The sequence below is a fragment of the Oncorhynchus nerka genome, linkage group LG7 (genome assembly GCF_034236695.1).
Source record: "Oncorhynchus nerka isolate Pitt River linkage group LG7, Oner_Uvic_2.0, whole genome shotgun sequence".
NCBI classification, from domain to species: Eukaryota; Metazoa; Chordata; class Actinopteri; order Salmoniformes; family Salmonidae; genus Oncorhynchus; species Oncorhynchus nerka.
In genome coordinates, this window is record NC_088402.1 from 64,892,130 (window position 1) to 64,912,402 (window position 20,273).

Below are 20,273 nucleotides of genomic sequence, written 5' to 3' on the forward strand. Positions count from 1 at the left end.
TTTTGTGGGGTGTCTACGTAGTCTATGGCTGCCTGAGGCGGTTCTCAATCAGAGTCAGGTGATTATCGTTGTCTCTGATTGGGAACCATATTTAGGCAGCCATATTCTGTGAGTGTTTCGTGGGTGATTGTTCCTGTCTTTGTGTTTGCACCAGATAGGGCTGTTTCGGTTTTCGTTATTTCATTTCGTTATTTTTGTAGTTTCTGTATGTATAGGTTTTCCTTCATTAAAATATATCATTAATCATCATCACGCTGCATTTTGGTCCGATCCTTGTTCTACCTCTTCATCAGAGGAGGAGATAGAAGACAACACGTAGGAACTATTTGACTATTGTTTGCAATTTGTCTAATATAGTAAAAAACACTTCTTTGAAGGGTTTTGTATGACCTAGGACTTATTATTTTGAATGTTAGAAAATGAAAAAAGTATTTAATATATTGTATTAAAACAACCTCTTAGGGATAATGCGGAATTTGGTTCCTGTACAGGAACCAAAATCCGTGAAATTTCAGAGCGCCACCTGTAGTACTCGATAAAACTCAAACTTTCATTAAAACACACATGCAAGGTACTCAATTAAAGCTACACTCGTTGTGAATCTAGCCAACATGTCAGATTTGTAAAATGCTTTTCGGCGAAAGCATGAGAAGCTATTATCTGATAGCATGCACCCCCCGAAATACCTGAACGAGACCTAAACAAAAGATTTAGCGGTAGCCGGCGCTACACAAAACGCAGAAATAAAATATAAAACATTCATTACCTTTGACGAGCTTCTTTGTTGGCACTCCTATATGTCCCATAAACATCACAATTGGGTCTTTTTCCCGATTAAATCCGTCATTGTATACCCAAAATGTCACTTTATGAAGGCCGGTCTGATCCAGGAAAATTCACCTTTACAAGACGCAACGTCATTTTTAAAATTAAAAAAGTTGCCTATAAACTTTTACAAATCACTTCAAACTACTTTTGTAAACCAACTTTAGGTAGTAATAAACGTTAATAATCGATCAAATTGATCACGGGGCGATCTGTATTCGATAGCAGCAAGTCTTGAAAGCATCGTCCATTTTTTTCACTTTCATAACTTCCTCCGGTGCACCCCAAGACAGGAAGTGCCTATACGTCATCCCACCAAGGATAAACCAGCAAGGAAATGCCAGTACTGGCGACATCGTGTGGAAGCTGTAGGCATTGTAAACGGAACCTCATCTATTTTCTATCGCCTTAGACAATACATTGACTGGCGGATGAATATTTTTTGTGTGTTTTTGGTGAACAGTTTTCCCTGGCATTTCTACTCCTAAACACGTTCTGTTATAGCCACATACATGATTTAACCAGTTTTAGAGACTTCAGAGTGTTTTCTATACACACATACTTATCATATGCATATACTATATTCCTGGCATGAGTAGCAGGACGTTGAAATGTTGCACGATTTTTTACAAAAAGCTGCGAAAATTCGCATCATCCCTAACAGGTTTTAAAACAATTAACACTTAAAATTCCTTTTTTTTTTTTTTTTACAAATATGTGTCTAAGTTTTATGCCATTGGTGTTACTGACATACAAACCACTCCTTACAAAGACATACAATTATTTGTTAATCACACCCTTATAGTTTGTCATACATTTGAGGATTTCAATGATGATTTGGTAACCTGGGTACCAGTCTGTTTGAGTTCTCATTCCACTCCTTGCCACACATTGTCATGCTACCCATAGCATGTTTAGCATGACATGGAGTACAATGAGTGGAATGTTAGCAAAACAGGTTCTAGATTTCAGGCTAATGATTTGGTGTTACTAAATATAAAGTGTAATTGGTGTTACTCTATTTTGATGAAAGGAAATGACTGGTTATCACAATAAAATAAAACATTTGAAGTCATTAAGTTGCCATATAAATTGATTTAAAAATAGGAAGACGCACCCAAATACATTTAAATAAATAAAATCTATGAATTAGATACTTTTTCTAAATTCCATGCCAAACTCCATTGCAACTCAAGAATGACTCAAGTGCCATTGAGAATTAACTGCTGCTGACTAATGATAACTAGGGCTGGGTGATATGGCCAAAATATCATATCACATTTTTATTTTTTTATGGTATGGGTATTTGACAATATTTTGTTTTTTAATAATACAAGTTCTAAATATGCTTCATGAGTAGTGCATATCCCAGGGAGGCAACAAATACATTCTAAGTGGTTTTAAATGGGGCTTTCTCTCTTCTGATTGTTTTATACTGTTCAATTAAACTTCATCCAAAAATAAACGTTTTGCATTTTCATACATTTACTTCACTCATTTATTATTTCCACGCTGTAAAACATTTATTTGTATGCCTCTATTTTGTGAAAAAGTCAATTTTCCTTTATCATAATAATGACTGTCCTCTATGACCATGTATTTTCAATGGATTCAACGACAGTTCATACTTTCGCCACAAGGTAAATTGTGCCATTTTCTAAGATGCTTTCGGCACCCGCACTAACTCATTGGTGCCCGTGCTCTCACAGGCACTATTCATGGCATTCAGTGCCTTCAGAAAGAATTCATACCCCTTCACTTATTCAACATGTTGTTGTGTTACAGCCTGAATTAAACATGTATTAAATTGATTGTTTGTCACCCATCTACACACAATACCCCATAATGACAAAGTGAAAACATGTTAATAGAAATGAGCTTTGCACACCTGAATTGTACAATATTTGCACATTATTCTTTTTAACATTCTTCAAGCTCTGTCAAGTTGGTTGTTCATCATTGCTAGATAGACAGCCATTTTCATGTATAGCCAGAGATTTTCAAGTTTTTTTAAGTCAAAACTGTAACTAGGCCACTCAGGAACATTCAATGTCATCTTGGTAAGCAACTCCAGTGTATATTTGGTCTTGTGTTTTTAGGTTATTGTCCTGCTGAAAGGTGAATTTGTCTCACAGTGTCTATTGGAAAGCAGACTGAACAAGGTGTTTCTTTAGGATTTTGCATGTGCTTAGCTCTAATCCATTTATTTTTATCATAAAAAACTCCCTAGTCCTTGTCGATGAAAAGCGAACCCATACAATTATGCAACCACCACCATACTTGAAAATATAAATAGTGGTACTCAGTGATGTGTTGTGTTGGAGTTGCCCCAAACATAACATAACGCATTGTATTCAGGACAAAGTACATTTCTTTGCCACATTTTTCACAGTTTTACTTTTGTGCCTTACTGCAAACATGATGCAAGTTTTAGAATATTTGTATTCTGGAAAGTTCCTTGTACTTCACTCTGTCATTTAGGTTAGTATTGTGGAGTAACTACAATGTTGTTGATCCATCCAAATGTTTCTCCTGTAACTGTTTTAAAGTCATCATTGGATTCATGGTGAAAACCCTGAGCGGTTTCCTTCCTCTCCGGCAACTGAGTTAGGAATGACGCCTGTATCTTTGTAGTGACTGGGTGTATTGATACACTATCCAAAGTGTAATTAATAACTTCGCCATGCTCAAAGGGATATTCAATGTCTGCTTTTTTATTTTTACCCATCTTCCAATATGTGTCCTTCTTTGCGAGGCATTGGAAAACCTCCCTGATCTTGGTAGTTGAATCTGTGTTTGAAATTCACTGTTCGACAGAGGGACCTTGCAGATAATTGTATGTGTAGAGTACACTTATTGTGTGACTTGTTAAGCAAAGTTTTTCAAAATGTGGAAAAAGTCAAGGGGTGTGAATACTTTCTGAAGGCAGTGTAAAGTACATGTGCACACCCAAAGCTCTGCTAGCAAATTAGCCGTTCGCAACTGTTAGCAGTCTTTTACTGGTGATAAGAACGGACGATTGCCATACTTTTTAGAGTTTCATTACTCAGTTATTACATTTATATAACATTTACCAAACGTAAAGTAGAAATCCAAACCGGTTCGTGCATTAACTGTATAATGTAAAATGCGGTTCGTCGACCAATAATTAATGCTAACTGCTAACTAACTTCAATGTAAAACATGCTATGCTAAATGGGCACATAATGTACACAAAATGGTAGATTACACAGAGTACCCTGACTTGAAAAACACACAGGCAACCTTAAATTCAGCCTTAATATTCCACATTTTTGTTTCTCAAATAGGAATACAGCCTGTGGAGTAGGCTACCCAGGGATATGTACAGGTGACCCAGTATTTATATTAAGTGAGATGTAATGGCCCTACTTTGGGTGACTTGGATAATGCTCATTAGGCCATACAATGGAAAGCGGACAAGCTAGTTCCTCCCTATTTCAGTCCATTTTCTTCCATTTGGTACCTGATGAACACAACCCTGAACACTCACATTGTAGCCTCCCAGATGACCCCGCAATGTTTCCTGGGAAACCCTGGTCCAACTGACTCTGAGAAGGGTGGTGTTCAACACCTCCACTGCCACGTCCTGTGGGGAAGCTGTAGGCACTGGAGAGGACAGGCACCAATCAGTAGCAATAGTACAAGCACACAAGCGCACGCACACGCACACACTAGACAAAGGGTAGGTAGCACATATTTACAAAGAAATACAACATCAAGAACGAACAAACACACTATATAAAACAAAAGCATTTCCACTTCTGTATGAAACTATGGAGGGTACGTATTAGTACAGTCTATGTAGACGGCGGGGATGGGGGTTATAGTACAGAGGGTGTGAAAAACAAAACTAAGATCCATTATCCTTTGTGTCATTATGTGTCAAATCTCACAATTTGCTCAGACAAAGGTGAGAATTTGACTTGCAAACTCTCTGCAACGGTTCCAATTTCTTATGTGAGGGGACTACTTGAAGTACACCTACATAGGACTGGGGTGATATCCAGAAAAAAAATGACAGACACTTAACCTGATACATTATCCCGAAAACAATGCCAAAAGACAACTGAAGACAAGAAAGTGGGGGAGATGCAATGTTCACATAAATTAATAATATTGGTCTCTTTGTCAAAAATGGCAGTTGGGTCAGAGTAGTACTAGGATACACTACAACACCATCTGCACATCAGAACAGTAGATAAACAATGGAAATGGTAAATGTATGATACAACCAATGATGATTATTTGCTTTATATACTGTATATAACTAAGAGTAGAAAAATAGTTTTCATTCACATAGAGGAGCAACATGCCTCCCCTGGGTGGGCTTGGTAAAACACACATTATGATACACCTATCCAGCCTTAAAAGTGTACATCCCAATAATATCTCCTTTCTCCTGAAGTGCGTACTCATTCACTAGTTCCTTTCAAATCAGTGAAGAAACTTTGAATTTATACTGTATTCAGTTGAAGTCGGAAGTTTACATACACCTTAGCCAAATACATTTAAACTCAGTTTTTCACAATTCCTGACATTTAATCCTTGTAAAAATTCCCCGTTTTAGGTCAGTTAGGATCACCACTTTATTTTAAGAATGTGGAATGTCAGAATAATAGTAGAGAGAATTATTTATTTCAGCTTTAGTTTCTTTCATCACATTCCCAGTGGAATTTTGGTAGCATTGCCTTAAAATTGTTTAACTTGGGTCAAACATTTTGGGTAGCCTTCCACAAGCTTCCCACAATAAGTTGGGTGAATTTTGGCCCATTCCTCCTGACAGAGCTGGTGTAACTGAGTCAGGTTTGTTGGCCTCCTTGCTCACACACACTTTTTCAGTTCTACCCACAAATGTTCTATAGAATTGAGGACAGGGCTTTGTGATGGCTACTCCAATACCTTGACGTTGTTGTCCTTAAGCCATTTTGCCACAACTTTGGAAGCATGCTTGGGGTCATTGTCCATTTGGAAGACTCATTTGCGACCAAGCTTTAACTTCCTTCCTAACTGATGTCTTGAGATGTTGCTTTAATATATCCACATAATTTTCCTTCCTCATGACTCATGATGCAATCTATTTTGTGAAGTGCACCAGTCCCTCCTGCAGCAAAGCGCCCCACAACATGATGCTGCCACCCCCATGCTTCACAGTTGGGATGGTGTTCTTCAGCTTGCAAGCCTCCCCCTTTTTCCTCCAAGCATAACGATGGTCATTATGGCCAAACAGTTCTATTTTTGTTTCATCAGACCAGAGGACATTTCTCCAAAAAGTACGATCTTTGTGCAGTTGCAAACCATAGTCTGGCTTTTTTATGGCAGTTTTGGAGCAGTGTCATCTTCCTTGCTGAGCGGCCTTTCAGGTTATGTCGATATTGGACTTGTTTTACTTAGGATATAGATACTTTTCTACCTGTTTCCTCCAGCATCTTCACAAGGTCCTTTGCTGCTGTTCTGGGATTGATCTGCACTTTTCATACCATATTCAAAGTACGTTCATCTCTAGGAGACAGGACGAGTCTCCTTCCTAAGCGGTATGACAGCTGCATGGTCCCATGGTGTTTATTCTTGCGTACTATTGTTTGTACAGATGAACGTGGTACCTTCAGGCATTTGGAAATTGCTCCCAAGGATGAACCAGACTTGTGGAGGTCTACAATTGTTTTTCTGAGATCTTGGCTGATTTCTTTTGATTTTCCCATGATGTCAAGCAAAGAGGCACTGAGTTTGAAGGTAGGCCTTGACATGCACCCACAGGTACACCTCCAATTGACTCAAATTATGTCAATTAGCCAGAAGCTTCTCAAGCCATGCCATCATTTAATGGAATTTTCCAAGCTGTTTAAAAGGCAAAGTCAACTTAGTGTATGTAAACTTCTGACCCACTGGAATTGTGATACAGTAAGTTGTAAGTGAAACAATTGTTGGAAAAAGTACTTTAGTCATGCACAAAGTAGATGTCCTAACTGACTTGCCAAAACTATAGTTTGTTAACAAGAAATTTGTGGAGTGGTTGAAAAACTTGTTTTAATGACTCCACCCTAAGTGTATGTACATTTCTGACTTCAACTGCATATAAGGGAAGTGAACGTACACACTTTGGGACGAGGGACTGATAATTGGGACATTGCCAAAAAGAGGCCATATGTATGAAGTTCACGGGATTAAAGGAAAAACTCTGGTGGTCTGTTACTCACAGTCTTCCCCGGAGTACCCTGTCACTACTTTGGGTTCTGGGCCCCAGCCGTGACTGTTGCGACTCTGGATCTTGATCTCGTAGGGGACGAATGTGGGGGTGTTCTTGATGACAAAGGCGTGTCTCTTGACAAGATGCTCTTTCCAGATATCTTCTACTCCCAGTTTCCTGTAGCTCAACTTGTACTCCAGGCCTGGACCATTGTGCTCCACAGGCAATAGTGGCTGTGACAGAGGACAACACAACAGAAAGTATGTCATTAAACACATAAAGGTATCTACAACATACTCTACCTGTATCTAAGACATACAGCATACAATTGCTGCCTTTAAGGGTAGCTATAGATGCAGTTATGAGTCTCTCTCACCTCCCAACTGATATCCATTTGATGGGGCAGATGACCCTGAATTTTGATGTTTTCTGGGTTTTTATCAGGAGCTGTGAGGACATATGCATTATTATATAGTTTGCTCTGTGTTGAGACAATTCCTTTAGGGCGCATATGGCCAAAATAACTCTTCACATGACAATGGCCAGTTCATTGAAAACTTTGAAATCCTCTTAACTTATATATAAAGTAGACAGTTATAAATGTATAATAAGATGATTATAACAGGTTACAGAGAAAGTCAAACCTGCAGGAGGGGTTTTGTATCGGTCTGTGGGGTTGCTTGGGGGCCCTTTCCCAATGCCATTAACTGCATACACTCTAAACTGGTAGTTCAGGTGGCCGTGTAATGTCAACAAAGCTGTGACCTGGTTGCCAGGGACTCGCTGGAGTTCTCGCCAGGTCCCAGGATCCCACTGACTCTCCTCGTACTCCACTATGAACTCTGTGCTCGTACAGTATACAAAATCATAAATTAGCCATTCAGAAATAAATATACTGTTTACTGAAAAAGTACTACATTGTATGTCTACATTAGGAAATATCGAAATACACTACGTGTATATAAGTATGCTCGTCGAACATATCATTCCAAAATCATGGGTATTAATATGGAGTTGGTTCCCCTTTTGCTGCTATAACAGCCTCCACTCTTCTGGGAAGGCTGTCCACCACAGTAGATGTTGGAACATTGCTGCAGGGACTTGCTTCCATTCAGCCACAAGAGCATTAGTGAGGTCGGCACTGTTGTTGGGCGATTAGGCCTGGCTCGCAGTCGGCATTCCAATTCATCCCAAAGGTGTTCGATGGGGTTGATATCAGGGCTCTGTGCAGGCCAGTCAAGTTCTTCCACACAGATCTCGACAAACCATTTCTGTATGGACCTCGCTTTGTGCACGGGGGCATTGTCATGCTGAAACAGGAAAGATACTTCCCCAAACTGTTGCCACAAATCTGGAAGCACAGAATCGTCTAGAATGTCATTGTATGCTGTAGTGTTAAGATTTCCCTTCACTGGAAAAAGGGAGACTTAAACAATGAAAAACAGCCACAGACCATTATTCCTCCAACACCAAACTTTACAGGTGGCACTATGGATTCGGGCAGGTAGGGTTCTCATGGCAACCAGATTCGTCCGTCAGACTGCCAGATGGTGAACGCGTGATTCATCACTCTAGAGAACGCATTTCCACTGTTGCAGAGTAAAATGGCGGCTTTACACCACTCCAGCTGACGCTTGGTATTTCACATGTTGATCTTACACTTGTGTGCGGCTGCTCGGCCATGGAAACCCATTTCATGAAGCTCTCAGCGAAAAGTTATTGTACTGATGTTGCTTCCAGAGGCAGTCTGGAACTTGGTAGTGAGCGTTGCAACTGAGGACAGGCGATTTTTACATGCTACGCGCTTCAGCACTCGGCGGTCCCGTTCTGTGAGCTTGTGTGGCCTACCACTTCACGGCTGAGCCGTTGTTGCTCCTAGACATTTCAACTTCACAATAGTGTACCTTGTCTGTGCATAAATTTCACATTATAGAAATCTCTTTTTACAGTTTCAGGAAAGGGGTTATAATACTGTATATTGAGGAAGAACACCCCCAAGTGGTACATGACAATCAATGTTTTTAGTACTCTGAACAAAAATATAAACGAAACATATAAAGTGTTGGTCCCATGTTTCATTAACTGACATAAAAGATCCCAGACATTTTACATACGCACAAAAGGTGAATTACTCTCAAATGTTTCATACAAAATTTGTTTACATCCCTGTTAGTGAGCATTTCTCGTTTGCCAATATAATTCATCCACCTGACCGGTATGGTATATCAAGAAGCTGATTAAACAGCATAATTATTAGACAGGTGCACCTTGTGCTGGGGACAATAAAATGCCACTCGAAAATGTGCAGTTTTGTCACACAACACAATGCCACAGATGTTAAACGTGAGGGAGCCTGCAATTGGCATGCTGACTGCAGGAATATCCACCAGAGCTGTTGCCAGAGAATTGAATGCTAATTTCTCTACCATAAGCCGCCTCCAATGTCGTTTTAGAGAATTTGGCAGTACATCCAACCGGCCTCACAACCGCCGATCACATGTATGGTGTCGTGTTGGCAATCGATTTGCTGATACCAACGCTGTGAAGAGAGTACCCCATGGTTACGGTGGGGTTATGGTATGGGCAGGCACAAGCTACGGACAACGAACACAACTGCATTTTATCGATGGTAATTTGAATGCACAGAAATACCGTGATGAGATCCTGAGGCCCATTGTTGTGCCATTCATCCATCGCCGTTGCCATCACCTCATGTTCCTGCATGATAATGCACAGACCCATGTGTTGCAAGAATCTGTACACAATTCCTGGAAGCGGAATATTTCCCAGTTTTTCCATGGCCTGCATACTCAGATATGTCACCCACTGAGCACGTTTGGGATGCTCTGGATCGATGTGCACAACAGTGTGTTCCAGTTCCCGCCAATATCCAGCAACTTCGCACAGCCATTGAAGAGGAGTGGGACAAAATTCCCTAGGTCACAATCAACAGCCTGATCAACTCTATGTGAAACAGATGTGCCGCGCTGCATGAGGCAAATGGTGGTCACACCAGATACTGACTGGTGTCGACCAAACATTTTTTTTTTTAAGTTATCCGTGACCAACAGATGCATATCTGTATGTGAAATCCATAGATTAGGGCCTAATTTATTTATTTAAATTGTCTGATTTCCTTATATGAACTGTAACTCAGTAAAATCTTTGAAATTGTTGCATGTTGTGTTTATATTTTTGTTCAGTATATGTTTGTAGTATGCTGAAACTGGGACCACATTTGATCTTCTCTTTCTAGTCCCACAGGTACGTTGTAAATTTGAGGACACACTTCCTATAGCAAAAGGTTGAGGGTGAAGACAGCTGACTGTGGTAGCCAGGCCTACCAGTGGCAGAGCTGTTGTGGTCGTCACCGGGTACCCAGGCCAACCGGACACTCCAGCTCTTTTGTTCAGACAGCTCCACATCCTCTGGCGCATCAGGGACATCTGAAACAACATAACAGCAACATTGTAATCACATTATGATGGTGGGGTGCACAGTTTCAGTCATTTGAGGACCGCATTCCTGCTACATTTCGTCTTTGACCGCCTTATATAGTAACTAGGGACTGACTACCTGTGACATGTTCATTGGGGCATGCAATGGAAAAAAAATAAAACATGTTTTGCAAAGGAAAACTAAAATGATACATTTCCCTCTTTCAGTCTATTTTCTTCCGTTTGGTGAACTCTTGGTGCACTCTTCAGCCAATCAGTAAGATCCCTATTAAGCACCGTAGGTTCCAAAGATAAATCTAAACCGTCTGGACTGCGGACCTCCAGGGCCTGAATTGTGCACTACAGCACTACAGACGTAGTACAATGGCATTACTGAAACTGACGGTGATGCTGCTTACCCAGTACAGTAAGAAGTGCAGAGGCGGTGTCCTGGTCTAGATTGGTTCTGGCGGTACATGTGTATGTTCCCTTGTCGCTTTGGTTTACATTGATAATTTGTAGCATTCCATCATCCAGAAAATATCTAATAATAAAAGCACATTTATAAAGAGAGACTCATAATACATTCACTTGTATCATTGGTAAAGCTGTCAATCTTAATAGGTGGTTTCTATGAATATTTCCGTAATCTTTGTGAGGTGATCCAACTTCCTACACTCTTGTAATAGTATAGTGATGAATACAAAATGGGGTAACAATCCCATTAGGGTATCTTACCTGGACTGTTCTGTGAATGGGGGTATCTCTTCCCCATCCTTGCTCCAGACTATTTGAAACTCGTTCCTAAGAGATATATCATACTCTGCTTGGCATGTAAGCTGGGCTGTGGTTCCACTTAATATGTGCAGGTCCTGCGGCGGCTCCACGATTTGGGTGGGATCTGAAACATACAAATACATTTACCGGGTGAATAAAACAAGATCTTAAACTCTTCTGATGTTCAGTTACATTTGAAAGTCTCGCGGGCCATATTTGAAGTCTCATGCTAGCTATGTAAGTCCGGTGAGAGAGATTTACAGACATTTTACACAGGCTGAACTGAACTATGTCTGGAGGATAATGAATGCCATATTTTCCCTGCTACCTTTCCTGTCACCACTTATCTGAAAGGACTAGATGAATAAAAGCAATATGGCTGAAAGCCAACATCCTTATTATTTGTCCTAAACCCAATTTCCTTCAAAGTGCAAATGAAAAAACCTAATGATAAAGCCATTCAATGCTGTCTAAGGTGCAGAAATACCTTTGACGTCCAACAAGGCTGTGATGGTTGATTTTCCCTCCGAATTGGTGGCGAAACATACATATTCCCCACTGTCTTCTTTCCCTGCCTGGTTGATCTGCAGCGATCCATTCTTAAAAACTGAGAATCGTTCCCCCTCAACAGATTCCGTAGAGTCATCCTTGTTCCTAGAAGACAAGCATTTCAGAGTTGCCATTTGTTGTTTTCCTACCGGACATGTACATGTTAAAACTGCATTGGATATACAATAATTACACAAAAACATTTCATTGCAACACAAATTGAATTCTAATACGTTGTAAATGCATTCCACCCGTTTTTGCTTTCAAAGACACCTGAAAAGCCTGTTTGAAGTGAAATTTGAGTTCCTAAATTCATTACACATTTGGAAAACAGTTTATCTAGTCATTTAACATGTCATGTTAAAATTGCAAATAGAATTGTGTGTGGAACTTCCAGTAGGGTTGGTTTGCACTCTTCCTCATTTTGTTAAGGCGTTGGCGAATGAAACTCATTGGAACTCATGAGTCCTATATGAAATTTGAATGGGTCAATGTCAATGGGTCTAAGTGAGTGTTCCCTATCTAAACACACCAAAAGAGAAGGATTAGGGGTGGTGTTAGTGAAAGAGATAATCAGAATATAAGGAGATGAACGGAGGAAAAGTGTCACAGAACTGCCCAGATGGAGGACAAATGAAGAATAGGGTGATGTATGATATATAAACAGCAGGAGAGAAATAATTAAGGATGATTCGGGCATTGTTCACCACCCAAATAATAAACAATAAAAAACAATCATAAAAAACAAATCGCTCACAAATTTGACTTCAAAACTGGATGCGTGCTGAATCCTTGTTCATAGTGAATCAAATGAACAGCACACCAAAAAGTGATCGTCAAAATGTAATGGCAAATACATTAATTATTGAAGATAACCTTTTGCAGTGCTTTCCATACCAGTCACTACAGGTGTTCACCAACAACAGCAGTGGAGGAGAAATAGGCTGGTGGCTCAACTCACCAGGAAACATTGGATGGAGGAGAGCTGAATACTTTGCAGTCCATGATGATGTCCCTCCCTTGCACTACTGAATATCGCTGGTAATCCTTAGTCAGCATCCGAGGTGGGAGATCTGTGGGGGAAGCAAAAACATAAAGCTATCAACCATGGTATAGGTTAATGATTGGTTTATTGGTGATACTATCATGAGGAAGAATTTGGGTGGTTTTAGGTAAGCTGTTCTAGTTTGAGAAAAGTCATTGTTAGCTTGGAATGTCCAAGCATAGCCTCGTCCAGGATCTGTTTGTGATATGCTGCTCTGCTTCTCGGATAGGACTGGTTGTGTGTGTGTTCTGTGGCCAGCAGAGGTTGCAACAGTACAATAAACACACTTGCATGCATTCCCACATGCCAGCACACTCACTATTATACTGTACATCTTACGGAGAAATCACTGTCAGATCCATCAAACATTAGTCAAATTAAGCAATAATACATGAGGCCATGTGTTATGACATTTTTATCATGGCTGTGATGTGGTCATAGCCACGAGTTCTCTTAAAAGATTAGCCCCCTTTTTTCAATTTTCGCCTAAAATGGCATACCCAAGTCTAACTGCCTGTAGCTCAGGCCCTGAAGCAAGAATATGCATATATGGAAATTTTGAACATAAATATACTGCTCAAAAAAATAAAGGGAACACTTAAACAACACAATGTAACTCCAAGTCAATCACACTTCTGTGAAATCAAACTGTCCACTTAGGAAGCAACACTGATTGACAATAAATTTCATATGCTGTTGTGCAAATGGAATAGACAACAGGTGGAAATTATAGGCAATTAGCAAGACACCCCCAATAAAGGAGTGGTTCGGCAGGTGGGGACCACAGACCACTTCTCAGTTCCTATGCTTCCTGGCTAATGTTTTGGTCACTTTTGAATGTTGGCGGTGCTTTCACTCTAGTGGTAGCATGAGACGGAGTCTACAACCCACACAAGTGGCTCAGGTAGTGCAGCTCATCCAAGATGGCACATCAATGCGAACTGTGGCAAGAAGGTTTGCTGTGTCTGTCAGCGTAGTGTCCAGAGCATGGAGGCGCTACCAGGAGACAGGCCAGTACATCAGGAGATGTGGAGGAGGCCGTAGGAGGGCAACAACCCAGCAGCAGGACCGCTACCTCCGCCTTTGTGCAAGGAGGAGCACTGCCAGAGCCCTGCAAAATGACCTCCAGCAGGTCACAAATGTGCATGTGTCTGCTCAAATGGTCAGAAACAGATTCCATGAGGGTGGTATGAGGGCCCGATGTCCACAGGTGGGGGTTATGCTTACAGCCCAACACCGTGCAGGACGTTTTTCATTTGCCAGAGAACACCAAGATTGGCAAATTCTCCACTGGCGCCCTGTGCTCTTCACAGATGAAAGCAGGTTCACACTGAGCACATGTGACAGACGTGACAGAGTCTGGAGACGCCGCGGAGAACGTTCTGCTGCCTGCAACATCCTTCAGCATGACCGGTTTGGCGGTGGGTCAGTCAAGGTGTGGGGTGGCATTTCTTTGGGGGGCCGCACAGCCCTCCATGTGCTCGCCAGAGGTAGCCTGACTGCCACTAGGTATCGAGATGAGATCCTCAGACCCCTTGTGAGACCATATGCTGGTGCGTTTGGTATTTGGTAGCATTGCCTTTATTTTGTTTAACTTGGGTCAAACGTTTCAGGTAGCCTTCCACAAGCTTCCCACAATAAGTTGGGTGAATGTTGGCAAATTCCTCCTGACAGAGCTGGTGTAACTGAGTCAGGTTTGTAGGCCTCCTTGCTCGCACATGCTTTTTCAGTTCTGCCCAGAAATGTTCTATAGGATTGAGGTCAGGGCTTGTGATGGCCACTCCAATAGCTTGACCTTGTTGCACTTAAGCCATTTTGTCACAACTTTGGAAGTATGCTTGGGGTCATTGTCAATATGGAAGACCCATTTGCGACCAAGCTTTAACTTCCTGACTGATGTCTTGAGATGTTGCTTCAATATATGTACATAATTTTCCTGCTTCATGATGCCATCTATTTTGTGAAGTTCACCAGTCCCTCCTGCAGCAAAGCACCCCCACAACATGATGCTGCCACCCCCGTGCTTCACGGTTGGGATGGTGTTCTTCGGCTTGCAAGCCTCCCCCTTTTTCCTCCAAACATAAAGATGGTTATTATGGCCAAACAGTTCTATTTTTGTTTCATCAGACCAGAGGACATTTCTCCAAAAAGTACGATCTTTGTCCCCATGTGCAGTTGCAAACCGTAGTCTGTCTGTTTAATTGCGGTTTTGGAGTAGTGGCATCTTCCTTGCTGAGTGGCCTTTCACGTTATGTTGATATAAGACTCGTTTTACTGTGGATACCTTCACAAGGTCCTTTGCTGCTGTTCTGGGATTGATTTGCACCTTTCGCACCAAAGTACGTTCATCTCTAGGAGACCGAACGAGCTGCCTTCCTGAGCGGTATGATGGCTGCGTGGTCCCATGGTGTTTATAAGTGAGCACTATTGTTTGTACAGATGAACGTGGTACCTTCAGGCATTTGGAAATTGCTCCCAAGGATGAACCAGACTTGTGAAGGTCTACAATATTTTTGCTGAGGTCTTGGTTGATTTCTTTTGATTTGCCCATGATGTCAAGCAAAGAGGCACTGAGTTTGAAGGTAGTCCTTGAAATACATCCACAGGTACATATCCAATTAACTCAAATTATGTCAATTAGCCTATCAGAAGCTTCTAAAGCCATAACATCATTTTATGGAATTTTCTAAGCTGTTTAAAGGCACAGTAAACTTCTGACCCACTGGAATTGTGATACGTATGTGTATGTGACCAATAAGATTTGATAGTGAATTATAAGTGAAATAATGTGTCTGTAAACTATTTTTTGAAAAATTACTTGTGTCATGCACAAAGTAGAAGTCCTAACCGACTTGCCAAAACTATAGTTTGTAAACAAGAAATTTGTAGTGGTTGAAAAACAAGTTTAATTGACTCCAACATAAGTGTATGTAAACTTCTGACTTCAACTGTGTATGTATGTATGTATGTATGTATGTATGTATGTATGTATGTATGTATGTATGTATGTATGTATGTATGTATGTATGTATGTATGTATGTATGTATGTATGTATGAATGTATGTGTGTATGTATGTATGTATGTATACACACACACACACACACACGTGTATATATAGACACATATACATATACACGTGTTTGTTTTGGACTTTGTCCCCGTCATGTTCATGACGTACGCTTTTGGGTAGTGAAATTAAAAACCCCTATGTCGTATTCGTGCACCTGTCTCCAATCACTATACAGCGTGAAAAATCCACGCTTGCAACATCTGCATAGTGCGAATCCCGGCCTATGGAATAAAAGTGGGGCTTTTAATGCTCAAATTAAATTCATGCTGATAAATTTAGTGGTGTGGGGGCTGTGCTTTGGCAAAGTGGGTGGGGTTATATCCTTCCTGTTTGGCCCTGTCCGGGGGTGTCCTCGGATGGGGCCACAGTGTCTCCTGACCCCTCCTGTCTCAGCCTCCAGTATTTATGCTGCATTAGTTTATGTGTCGGGGGGCTAGGGTCAGTTTGTTATATCTGGAGTACTTCTCCTGTCCTATTCGGTGTCCTGTGTGAATCTAAGTGTGCGTTCTCTAATTCTCTCCTTCTCTCTTTCTTTCTCTCTCTCGGAGGACCTGAGCCCTAGGACCATGCCCCAGGACTACCTGACATGATGACTCCTTGCTGTCCCCAGTCCACCTGGCCATGCTGCTGCTCCAGTTTCAACTGGCCTGGGCCCTAGGACCATGTCCCAGGACTACCTGACATGATGACTCCTTGCTGTCCCCAGTCCACCTGGCCATGCTGCTGCTCCAGTTTCAACTGTTCTGCCTTACTATTATTCAACCATGCTGGTCATTTATGAACATTTGAACATCTTGGCCACGTTCTGTTATAATCTCCACCCGGCACAGCCAGAAGAGGACTGGCCACCCCACATATGCTCTCTCTAATTCTCTCTTTCTTTCTCTCTCTCGGAGGACCTGAGCCCTAGGACCGTGCCCCAGGACTACCTGACATGATGACTCCTTGCTGTCCCCAGTCCACCTGACTGTGCTGCTGCTCCAGTTTCAACTGTTCTGCCTTATTATTATTCGACCATGCTGGTCATTTATGAACATTTGAACATCTTGGTCATGTTCTGTTATAATCTCTACCCGGCACAGCCAGAAGAGGACTGGCCACCCCACATAGCCTGGTTCCTCTCTAGGTTTCTTCCTAGGTTTTGGCCTTTCTAGGGAGTTTTTCCTAGCCACCGTGCTTTTACACCTGCATTGTTTGCTGTTTGGGGTTTTAGGCTGGGTTTCTGTACAGCACTTTGAGATATCAGCTGATGTACGAAGGGCTATATAAATAAATTTGATTTGATTTGATTTGATTTAATTTGATTAAAAAAATTACATCCATAGGCCTAATGGACACATGCTCAAACTCACACACTTTGGATAGACTTAAAGGGGCAATCTGTAGTTGCTACATCCATTTTTGGACTTATAAATGATATATATTAATGTAAAGATAAAATGTAATCGTATTATATGTAGTAGAAAGTGATGGGTTAGAAGAAGCCCACATAACCAACCCGTAAAGTATAAATGTGCATCCATATATGGCCAGCTATGTAAACTTTAACATTGATTTATCCTGCAAAAGATGTCATTCAATTGGTAACATACATTTTTGTCATCTTCTCATGCCTCTCAAAAGGAAAGTAATATTTAAAAAGTAACTGAATGTAATCAGATTACATTACTGAGTACTTTTAGAAAGTAACCTATCCAACCCCGAATGACAATATATTTTCTATTCTATTCATATACCGCATAGCAGCCTAGCTATTTGAAAAAAATGTACACCTTGCACAGATGGGGCAGCATTGATGAAAGGGTGTCCCATTGACTCCATGGTATATAAAAGGTTGTCATCATCAGAGAGCTTTCTTCTGGGGTATAGCTAAAAGGCTAGGGCATGTTCATGTAATTTAGAGATATATTTTTATAGGGATGCCATCGTGCAGAGCTCGTTCCCTAGGTTTTCATACATGCAGCCTCAACGATTCTCTCCGTCTCTTTCCAGTCGATTTTTGTAGTTCTTGGTTTCTTCATTGAAACTTAGTGTTGCGTATCTCGATCCATATTTGTATTATTATGAATGAGCCTGGCTTCAGTTTGCGATTTCCTTCGTTGCCTCTTCGGCTAGAGCGCAACTGCAAAACAAGCCACACCTTATTCAGTAATCGTATGGTTGGCAGGGCTCAAGGCTTCGGACTCACAGAGGATTTTTAGGTCCTTCTGTGTTATACAGTGCCTTGCAAAAATATTCATCATCCTTGGTGTTTTTCCTATTTTGTTGCATTACAACCTGTAATTTAAATGTATTTTTATTTGGATTTCATGTAATGGACATACACAAAATAGTTCAAATTGCTGAAGTGAAATGGAAAAAAATTACTTGTTTCAAATTTTTGTTTTTTTATTTTAAAAAACGGAAAAGTGGTGCATGCATATGTATTCACCCCCTTTGCTATGAAGCCCCTTAAGAGAGGCAACAAAGAGACTAAAGATAACCCTGAAGGAGCTGCAAAGCTCCACAGCGGAGATTGGAGTATCTGTCCATTTCTGACTACTTTAAGCCATACACTCCACAAAGCTGGGCTTTACAGAAGAGTGGCCAGAAAAAAGCCATTGTTTAAAGGAAAAAAATAAGCAAACATGTTTGGTGTTCGCCAAAAAGCATGTGGGAGACTCCCCAAACATATGGAAGAAAGTACTCTGCGTAGATTAGACTAAAATTTAGCTTTTTGGCCATGAAGGAAAACAATATATCTGGCACAAACCCAACACCTTTCATCACCCTGAGAACACCCTGTTTTTCATCGGCAGGGACTGGGAAACTGGTCAGAATTGAAGGAATGATGGATGGCGCTAAATACAGGGATATTCTTGAGGGAAACCTGTTTCAGTCTTCCAGAGATTTGAGACTGGGACGGAGGTTCACCTTCCAGCAGAACAATGTAACACTCGAGTGCTTTAAGTGGTATGACTTAAAGATTGCTGTACACCAGGGGAACCCATCCAACTTGAAGGAACTGGAGCAATTGTGCCTTGAAGAATGGGCAAACATCTCAGTGGCTAGATGTGCCAAGCTTACAGAGACATACCCCAAGAGTTGCAGCTGTAATTGCTGCAAAAGGCTGCTCTACAAGGTATTGACTTTGTGGGGGTGAATAGTTATGCATGCTCAAGTTTTCAGTTTTTTTGTCTAATTTCTTGTCTGTTTCACAATAAAAAATATTTTGCATCTTCAAAGTGGTAGGCATGTTGTGTAAATCAAATGATACAACCCCCCCCCCAATTTTTTTTATTTTTTAAATTCCAGTTTATAAGGTAACAAAATAGGAAAAATGCCAAGGGGGGTGAATACTTTCACAAGCCACTGTAGCTGGGTGGTGTCTGGTTCTGTCCCTGCCCTCCTTTCTCAGATGTTTTATGATACAAGCAAAGACATTGTTTGCGTTTAGGAACTCAGTATCTCTGACACCAAGATCGTCTCAATGGAGGCTCATTTAAGTTGCGGTTGAGGCCTTCCCGCAGTCCAGCGAAGCTGCTGATTCCATATCGGTCTTCTTACTTTAGCGGTGTTTAAACTCCAGAGAATATTACCCAACTCCTGTTTTGAAACAGTTGCCAGATCGATGTTTATCCCCTTTTCTGACAGCCATTCCAGAAAGCACTTCATTGCCCAATGTCTCTCCTTTTCTATGTCGTCTATAGCAGCGCTACTGATTTCTGTATGTCTAACGTTAACGCTAGGCTCAGGTTGCTGGTCCACTTGCACTTCTTCTTGCTTCATTTCCTCCTCCTCTTCTCGTTGGCACCATTCTTCAAACGTTAGTGGATAAAACAAATCAAAACTAACTTCAAAATCATCCATGATGACTTACAGGTGCTAAGACTTATAATTTTAAAAGTAGTAGTGGTAGTAGGTTGCTAGGTAATGACGTAAACGATGCCACTTTATATGAACGTGGCCATGTGTACATGTATGTTGTCTCATATCATGGGCAGGAGAGGCTCTAACAATGGGAATTCCAAACCACCCGTTGTATAAATGTGTAATTATATATTTATATGGATATGACATCCATAAACTCCCTATCAGACTTCTGGGTGAACCAGGGCTGTGTGCTATAGCCACACACACACACACACACACACACACACACACACATACACTCAGGAGAAAACTGTAACCAGTCCCTCCAGTTACTAATAAGCTCGCACCCATTAAGAAAAAAAGTGTTGAATCCCCTTGAATTGATGAGGAATTGAAAAATTGTATGGTTGAGAGGGACGAGTCAAAAGGTATGGCAATTAAGTCTAGCAGCTGATTGGCAAACATACTGCAAATTAAGAAATCATGTGACTAAACTAAATTAAAATAAACT

General features: G+C 41.0%; 1 protein-coding gene across 2 annotated transcripts in view; it reads right to left on the minus strand.

Moving 5' to 3' along the window:
• LOC115132189 (neural cell adhesion molecule L1-like protein) overlaps positions 1–20,273 on the minus strand; it is a 109,039-nt gene that overhangs the window by 49,230 nt on the left and 39,536 nt on the right. For both annotated transcript variants that reach the window (XM_065020712.1, XM_029664532.2), the window contains exons 11-19: positions 12,755–12,866; positions 11,732–11,898; positions 11,206–11,368; positions 10,887–11,011; positions 10,375–10,476; positions 7,675–7,872; positions 7,407–7,477; positions 7,041–7,263; positions 4,337–4,452 (exon numbers count right to left, since the gene is read on the minus strand). In XM_065020712.1, the coding sequence (XP_064876784.1) occupies positions 4,337–4,452; positions 7,041–7,263; positions 7,407–7,477; positions 7,675–7,872; positions 10,375–10,476; positions 10,887–11,011; positions 11,206–11,368; positions 11,732–11,898; positions 12,755–12,866 (1,277 nt within the window). The remainder of the gene's footprint in view (positions 1–4,336; positions 4,453–7,040; positions 7,264–7,406; positions 7,478–7,674; positions 7,873–10,374; positions 10,477–10,886; positions 11,012–11,205; positions 11,369–11,731; positions 11,899–12,754; positions 12,867–20,273) is intronic.